General features: G+C 30.3%; 1 protein-coding gene across 5 annotated transcripts; it reads left to right on the top strand.

Annotated features, from left to right (window-relative positions):
* LOC109352168 (transcription factor bHLH130-like) lies at window positions 5,249-8,854 on the top strand. Of its 5 annotated transcripts, none has more exons than XM_019594030.1 (8): window positions 5,249-5,377; window positions 5,514-5,589; window positions 5,759-6,297; window positions 7,295-7,614; window positions 7,706-7,873; window positions 8,275-8,340; window positions 8,428-8,496; window positions 8,610-8,854. In XM_019594030.1, the coding sequence occupies exons 3-8, from the start codon at window positions 5,772-5,774 to the stop codon at window positions 8,652-8,654; spliced, it is 1,194 nt and encodes a 397-aa protein (XP_019449575.1). In that variant the 5' UTR covers window positions 5,249-5,377; window positions 5,514-5,589; window positions 5,759-5,771; the 3' UTR covers window positions 8,655-8,854. The 5 variants fall into 5 exon arrangements, with proteins under 5 accessions (XP_019449575.1, XP_019449570.1, XP_019449571.1 ...); XM_019594025.1 differs by having other exon boundaries at window positions 5,692-6,297; XM_019594026.1 differs by having other exon boundaries at window positions 5,514-5,594; window positions 5,682-6,297.

Here is a 9,044-nt window from a genome sequence, read left to right as displayed (position 1 = left end):
TGCAAATGAATTTTACTTGATTGCAATGGAATGATATGTACGTGATCATGAAAAACTTGGACTCGTGAGTACCACGTTCACATGCCACAAATGAGTACCCTCATATTTTAGAAATATGTTTTTCAAAGTACTTGCAATATACATGGGTAGGCATTAGTATAATGATATCCATGTCTACCAATATCTATAATATATGAAATTACTTTATTATTCTTAAAATAGTAATATTTGTTGCTTTAATTTATGTTTTTACTTTATATAAATCAACAAGTCAAGGTAGTGATATTGAAAGGAATGATGCCAATCAGTGATATTGAAAGGAAGGATGCCAATCATTAAAGATAATTTGGGAGATTTGATGGTGAATGTCTTTTGATTCGACTTTTAATCATTTTTCATTGTGTTAAAGACTTTAATATTTGGAAAGCATATTAAACTAAAAATTTGTGTACATTATTGAATTTTAAGGAGTAGTCTTTGTATGGTTGAATTTGATGGTGCACCCTTGAATTTGATGGTGTCCCTTGATATTTAATTATCCTACATTTTTTTTTTGAATTTTTAAAGCACTTATCAAATACTTATTGATATCATTGTATCTATGGTACTTACTAAAATCGTAGAAACCCACAAGTGATTATCCATACAAGTATAAGTGAATACAAGTAAAATTTCTCGTGTGTAAAATGAGTAGCAAGTAACTACTATCTGTTCTCGTTGCCATCCTTATGTGTAAGATGCCCACAAATACACAAATTCTCTAGGATGTAACTCATTTTTTCCTCCTCCCTTTGGATAATATACAATTTATGGATTCAATTGTTCTTTACAAACCTTATGGGCTTGGTAGAAGAGCAACCCTAATTTATTAAACTTATTGAGCACTTATAATTTCCTAGTTTAACATATGACTTATCTTTGTCTTTTCACCTTATAAAAAGAGCAACAACAAAAAATGACACTACATCACCTTACTTCTTATGACCATCTGAGTCACTGACTTTAAACTTAAACTAATCAATTCAAATTAAGTGAATCCAATTTTAATGTAAAATAGATTAGATGAAAAGTTCATACCAATCAAATATTCAATTCATAATTAAACTAGTTAGTCAAGCCAAATTTGTTATACTCCTTAGACATGCGTTTGATATCATTGCCCATCATGGCAAATCAAGCATCTGATCAAAAGTTTTGATGATGCCTATAAATGTGCGAAAAAGTAAGGCCAGATTGAGAATGAGTTCAACACAACTCAACTCTAGAATGTAAGATCTGTCTTGTCTCAATAAGAAGTAAATGTATGGGTAAGGGATCTTCTAACAACAAGTATAGTAAATTTATTAGTGGACTAGAATCTTGAAAAAATTGTGGGTAGGTGATTCTAAAGTGAAATTTTCTCCCTTCAATAACCTTATTTACTTCATTCCTTACCATGGATAAATCATTGTGAGCTTTTCTTTGTCATCATCAAACAAGTTAGGTTGATAAAGTAGAATTAGTTTATTTTCAATTCATTTGGAAATGGGATAATTTGCGATTTCGTATCCTTATTCGTGGAAACAAATTGGCAGAACCCTCCAAGTTATACTAGACTAGTTCAATGTAACAGTACCATGAACCATCCCTCTTTCTTTAGAAATATTTGGACAAAGACAACTCAAAAATTAAATTTGAGTTAATAATTTAATATTTTTCCTATAGTCGTATAACTGTTAAACTTAATGATAGACGTATAAAGTTTGTTGGTCCATCATATAAGAAAATTTAATTGCGCCCCACTCCTTAACTCCCCAACATTGACCACATGTTATATTAGAAATATCAAATAAATATAAGAACATGATCTTTCAATTTTTGAGTCTAAATTATTTTTTTAACTCGATTAAAAATGGTTGATGAGAGTGAAAATAAAATGTGCTCAACCAAATATTTGTGATGTAAGAGTTACCTGATTTGAAACTAGAGACACTAGCTAGGTCAAGGACAAAAAATATTACTTTTATTAACCACCCAAGGTAAGTGGTATATTGAAAAAGAAATAGGAGCCAATCAAGTACTTCAATTATGAACAAATAGTAATACAAAGGGGAAAACTCAATAATTTTTGCATTCAGCAAGTTCCATTTTCTGTACATGTTTATATTTTGATATTCAAAACAATGCGATGTATATATTTTATTTGAATTTGATGGAAGTTATTTTTTAACCTTTGCACCTCTTACAGGGAAAGGATGGTCCATGCCTTACTGATTCAACTAAGTTATTTGTCTTTTTATTAAGGGTTTGACATTGAATTTGCATAAAATATCATATATTTCACATTGAATTTGCATAAAATATCATATATTTCACATTGAATTTGCCAAGCCACGCGTGCAAAACATGTAATAGTACAATTATATGACTAAACATACTTTGGGTCAGTCAAACTAAGTGTTCAAATTTGTACCCAATATTAACTAATTAATCATTATTTCTGTGAACGCTTTAGCATTGTGGACTTTTCATGAGATGGTTAAAGGAGTAAATACAATAATGGTTAGTCATATTTTGTGATTTAGATTAATTAAATGGGTGATGCAGCTGGAGGCTCAAGAAAACTCTTTGACTTTCAATCTTTCATGAGATAAATTCTAATAAGGAGGTTCTGGCATGTACATATTTTAGTCCAAAACAGAGATTTTCAACTTAAAACTCGTTGGACTGTACTGTATACTTTTTTTGGGGTACACAAGTGTGCTCCGTAATGTATACTAGATAATGAGAAAAAAAAGCATACTAAAGATAATTTATTTTCTTAAATTTATTCCGTTTTTATATTTGTTTTTTTCTTTTATAATATATTTTAAAATGAAAATTTCTTAAAGAAAAAGAAATAAAACACATGTCAACACTTAATTAAGTTAAGGAGATAAATTATGTCATGTTAAGAGAAACTTTATTCTCTTAGAATTATTATATCATTAATTATTTAAATTTAATTATTATTGATTCATTCTTATAAATAGATGATAGATAATATATTAATTGTATATAAATATTTTACTAACTATACATAATATTTTCCTCTAACTATAAATGATAAGAGCATTTAATAATCCTAACTTAAAATAGTCTTAAAAATAGTAAAGTAATGGCCTGAAGCTGTAAAGTTGTATGACAATGTCATATTAATATTTCTAGGTTATAGACAATCTCATATTTTATTAATCTCGATTTAAATATTCTCGAATAAGAAAAACATTTACTTATAAATAAAAAAATTGGATTCTATTCTTCCATTCCGTGCACTCTTCCTAACTTCTAAACGGAGACTCAGTTATTTGTTTTCTTACCCTTTTCCATTGAACCAACCTTAATTTGGAGCCTTCCGTAGACGTCATCAACTTTTATTTTTATTGGGAAATGTATCCTTGTGGTAGATACACTTAATATGAAACAAAATTTAACACTTTAATATTTATGTATTATTTGAGGAAAATTTTAACATTGTAAATTGTTGGAACTATGCTGAAATTATTAGTGAGGATTTTTTGGGGTGAAATCTAAAAAATAAGTCTTATATAGAAGAGTTTTAAAAAAAAACTCTCAAGTCCTACATTCGAGATATTAGGAACATGGAAAAGAATCTCATATTATAAATAGAAGTTTTCTCCTTCATTATGACTTATCCCAAGTTGATTGCGTTTTCATTCAACTTTTTCTTTCTCCCTCGTATTTTTTCGCAGACACATTTTTGGCAAACTTCTTCACCTTTCTTTCTGTAACCTTTCGTACCATTTATAATTGTTGCAAGCTATAGTAACAACCTAAATATATTATTTATACTTCTATTATATTAAGAATGAAATGATAATTAATGTTTCAAAAATTTAAAATCATTTTTAGCTAATGCATATATCTATAAGACTTAATAATATAATATCTTTATCTTTCTTATTCTCCTGTGTCATATAAGAATGAACAGGTCTTGTTTTCTTTGTTCACATCTGTATAAAGTTGAATAGTCTGCCACTATTTATTAAAATTGAGTACATTTTCTTGAGATTACCTTAATAAAGTTAGTGTACTAAACTATTTTATTTTAAAAAATAGTAGCTGTCATTTTAAAATGATAGCTTTTATTTTCTTTATTTGAACATAAAGAATAATGCTGAGTTTTTTATTATCGGAAATTTTTTTGATTATAACCCAAATTTTTGGTCGTATGTCAAATGAATAATTACTTTTAATCAGCACAATTCCAAAATTTTGCCCATAGGATGGACGGGTGTTGATGATGTATAAAAAATTGATGAGACCAAAAATTAATCCAATATTTTGATTTTTTTCATTTAGTGAAGACAAAAAAACAATATTGCTATAAATATATATTATCATGTTTGGTTAGTAGATTATGTGATTTTAACTAACTGTAAGAGAATATGAGTCTTAAAAAATGTTAAATGTGGAACCAAGTTGAGGCCAATAGAAACATAATCAGAAACATAATCTCACACAAAAATATTGTTAAATTGACATCAACACACAAATGCCACAAGTTGAATAACCGTACATAATATCTTTTTAATCAAAGTACAACAATCAAATAAATATCACTAAGTTTCAAAGATGAACCTGATAAAAGGTACCTTTCCATGGTACCCATTAATTAATTTATGGCGAAAACGATGTTTGCTACAATAAACAATAGAACCATTTAAGAGATAATGGAAGAACCTAATAAAGCAAAAGTCCTTTGTCCCTTCCTGCAACCAAAGAACAAAAATCACTTATGCTTCCTATGCCCCACACCTACAATAACCCCTTAATCCCTTATGAATAATAAGCAAAGGGTCCTTTATTTACAAGTCAAGCATCACTTGTTCAATTATAATCACAATATAATATGTATGATACTTTTCCTGAAGAGTTAATAATGATAAAACATGAATGATAGATAATACAGTAACAATATATAAAACTCAAACAATATCATTACATGCATTTTTTCCTACTCCAACATTATGAATTAAAACCTTAATTTTAACTTGAATAACATAATAAAAATAAAACAAGTATGATTGAAGTACTTTCCCCATTCAGTATCTGAATTTTGGCCATTCAATGAGATTGGTTTAGTCAAAGGGAAGAGAATGAAGACAAAATGTTAATATGGACCACCTTATATCTCAAGGTATTATTGTAATAATGGGAAAATATAAGGTTGATAATTTAACAACATACTACAAAAGCAAGAAAACAATCTTAGCTTTCCTCTTCACAAATCTTGTATGCCTCTTAATCCCTTGTCAGAATTTTGAGCTAAGATCTATAATCTAGGAGCTGAAAGACCTGAACCTTGGACTTGAATGTTACAAAATTTGTCTACCAAGTATGTACCTTATTGTCTTTCAATTTGGCAACTACTGTTTTCTTAGCAGGAACAGAATTCAACAAAGATTCTGACCTGAAATAATGTTTCTCATTATGTTGTAATAACACTTTCTTGTTTCTTTTACCCTTGGCAGATATTTTGTGCTTTGAATTTTCCACTTCCATTTGCAAATTTGAACATAAGCTTTTAAAGTTATCAAATTTACCAAGGTAATACACTCCCATGTTAAAATTTTCAATTATAGAAACTTAGATAGTTAAATAAATGAAATACAAAGCTAACCAAATATTTTTCTTTTATGTGATTTTCAGTTTATTGTGAAGATAAGATGAGTATTGTGTATACTAATTCTCTTCAGTACTCTGAAGGAGAATTAAGGAGAAACCCAGAAATGGATTATCCACAACAACATTCTCACCAATACAATTCTGGTTCATTGGTAACAAGCCTTGTGGAAAATAACAACAACAATGGTTGTATCAATGAAGAAACTTTCAGAAGTGAGAATCATCATCAGCATTATACTCCTTCTACCACAAGCTCAGAAATGGAAACCATGTTTGCTAAGTTGATAGCATCACCTTCTAACAATAGGTTGAGCAATTCAGAACTTTTGCATCATGAGTTTGGAGGAGGCAAAACAGTGAAGGAAGAAACAGGGGACTCTGTTTCACAGAAACCACAGCATAACAACAATGGTTACACTTATGGATCTCAGGCTCAGTTAGTTTACCAATCTCAGCAAATTCAAGGATTGAGAAATGGTTCTGTTGGTGCTGTGAATGCTTTTGATGGATCATTCAGTGCAGTGACTTCAATGGATTCAGAGAATTCCACACAAACTAAGATGGGTTCCAATCTCATTAGGCAAAAGAGTTCCCCTGCTGGATTTTTCAACAATTACTCTGTTGATAATGGTATGCCTTTTAACTTATTTGGTATTGATTGATGCTACTCAGTACTCACACACATCACCTCATGCATATTCTAAATTGGGGTTGTGGTTATGTTGCATATCGCAATCGTGGACAACTTCGCTAAAATCCGGCTTTTGAGAATACTGTCAAAACCGTAATATTGTGGCTGTGGTTATCACATTTTAGAAGCTTGTCACATTTTGCATATTTTTTACAATTAGAATATAATTGGTTACTTACATCTACATTTTGATTCTGGCTATACCGAATGCTTGGTGATGTACACCCCATTTGTATTAAGCGTGATTCCATGGTATTTCCTTTTATGTAAAATCTCTTTCCATGGTCTTTCCTTTTGTCAATGAAATGATTTAGGATAGAACATTATGACATCGTTCGATCCGTGTAGCGGACCCTTAGTGAGATTAGTTTTAGTTGTTGTTGTAATTGTGAAGGCTTAATTTTGAAACATATTTAGGAAAAACCATATTAGTACATGAATAAGAGAGGTTAGTGGATGTGGATCATATTTATTCTATGATTTATGGAATTGTTTAATTAATATTCATAATAGACCAAAGTTTGCTAGTTACTTAGATTTAAATCAAACCAGATCCCCTTTTCTGCATAATTGCTAATATAGTAAAGCAATTGGGAGTTATTTGTCGGGAATATAAGATAATTTTTCTCATTTTTTCTTGTAGAGAGAGATAACCATTATTTTAACAATTCTTATTAAGAACTTAAATATCTAGGTTCCAAAGAATTATTATCTTTAAACATTTTGAGGAAAGAGGTGAGGAGATGGAATATCATAAAAGAATTTTATAAAGAAGGCACGTGAATTTGCAGTAAAAGAAATAGTAAATTATTAAATATATATGTTTTTATAAAATAAGTCTCACATCTTCTGTCTCATTCAGAAGGTAGATATGGTTTAAATACATGTTGAGTTTTGAGATGAAGCCTTAACACTTAATACTCTCGATTATTGCAGGCCATGTAGCATCGAGAGATGTAGGAAGTTTTAGAGCTTGTGATGTCTCAAATGGACAAGCTACTACTACATCAACTAGTGGGTTGCATGGTACTTTGAACTTCACATCAAAGATGCCACAGATTTCTGAAAATGGAAATGAAGACCTTGAAGCAAATTATTTTAAAAGTAGAAGCATTGGAAATGATAATAACAACAGTGAATGTTATATGCCTAGTTTCACCAATGACTTTTGGGATGGTTCTGCATTTAATGCCCAAAAAAAGGCCAATAACAATGGTGAAATCATGTTTTCCATTTCAAATGCTATGGAAACTCAGGTATAGAAGAAAATTTATTATTACTTTTGGTCATATTTTTTCCTTTTCATTTGGCTGTTGTTGATCACTGAAATTTTGTGTTACTTATCAGGATGAGGATTTTGGATACCAAAAACATGGTTTAACCCACCATATGAGTCTGCCTAGTTCTATTAAGATGTCTGGCATGGAAAAGCTTTATCAAATTCAAGGATCTGTGCCATGGAAAATTCGAGCCAAAAGAGGCTTTGCCACTCATCCTAGAAGCATTGCAGAAAGGGTAAAAACCTCATTTGTATTCTACCATTATTATAGATTACATTAGCAAGTGAGTTGCATTATTAGGGAGAGGCAAAGTTCAAACAATAGCAATTGTTAGAAGGGTCTTATAATTGCGGTTGCAGTCTCTACTATAAACGCTGCAAAAACCACAATATTGTCTATAGTCGTAAGTGAATATAATCGATATAGTAGCAATTGTGGTTACAATACAATTGCGGAGATGCGAAAAATACAGTATTACATCGTCATTATGGTTTCGGACCGCAATTTAGGACCTAACTGTGACAACGGCCAAAGATCAGTCTCGTTACAATGCTTAGGAAAATACCCTGGTCAAAAACTTAAATTAAAACTGCTAGTGATTCTGTTTCATATGTTACTATGATCTGCAAATTTCAGGAAAGAAGAACGCGAATTAGCTCAAGAATGAAGAAATTGCAAGACCTTTTCCCAAAATCAGACAAGGTAAATTCTAACTAACACTAGCACATTACATGTTGATTGAAACTTGATATGCACATTTTTTCTGAGTTGGTGCTTCCCTCTTGGCAGCAAACAAACACTGCAGATATGTTGGATTTGGCAGTTCAGTACATCAAGGACCTAAAGAAACAAGTTAAGGTACAAAAGATATATTAGTCTTCTCTTAAATCCTGAAAGAATATAGTCATATACACACATTGACCTCTACTTGAGTCTGTAATATCTAATCAAAAATTGTCTTCATGCTGCAGATACTCACAAATACTAAGGCAAAGTGCATTTGTCCAAGCAATTAGAACCAATATTCTTGACTAGTTCATGTCTGATTTATAATTTTATATCCTTGTACATAGCAAAAGAAAGGAGTGATTTTTTTTCCACTGTAGTGAGTGCTACAAAATTAATGGCCATTGTAATTATATAAAATAGTACTGATATTTGGCTAGTTTGATTTTAGGTCCGGGTGAATCTGTAATCAATTTTTGTTTTTCATTTTTCGTCATTCTTTTTCTTGTGTTTGATTTAAGTATCACAATGTACTAGCATGCATGTTTAGCAAGAATCTTTGTAACATTTTATTTTACTTAAATGAAGATTGATAGCTTATATACCTATAACACAATGCTGTAGACTGAATAGTGCTGGTGTTTTTTACCAGTGCAACAACTAATTTATAGTTAAGTATC

The sequence above is a fragment of the Lupinus angustifolius genome, chromosome LG07 (assembly GCF_001865875.1).
Source record: "Lupinus angustifolius cultivar Tanjil chromosome LG07, LupAngTanjil_v1.0, whole genome shotgun sequence".
NCBI lineage: Eukaryota > Viridiplantae > Streptophyta > Magnoliopsida > Fabales > Fabaceae > Lupinus > Lupinus angustifolius.
The sequence above is the reverse complement of the archived record's forward strand: the minus strand, read 5'-3'. Positions and strand labels throughout refer to the sequence as shown.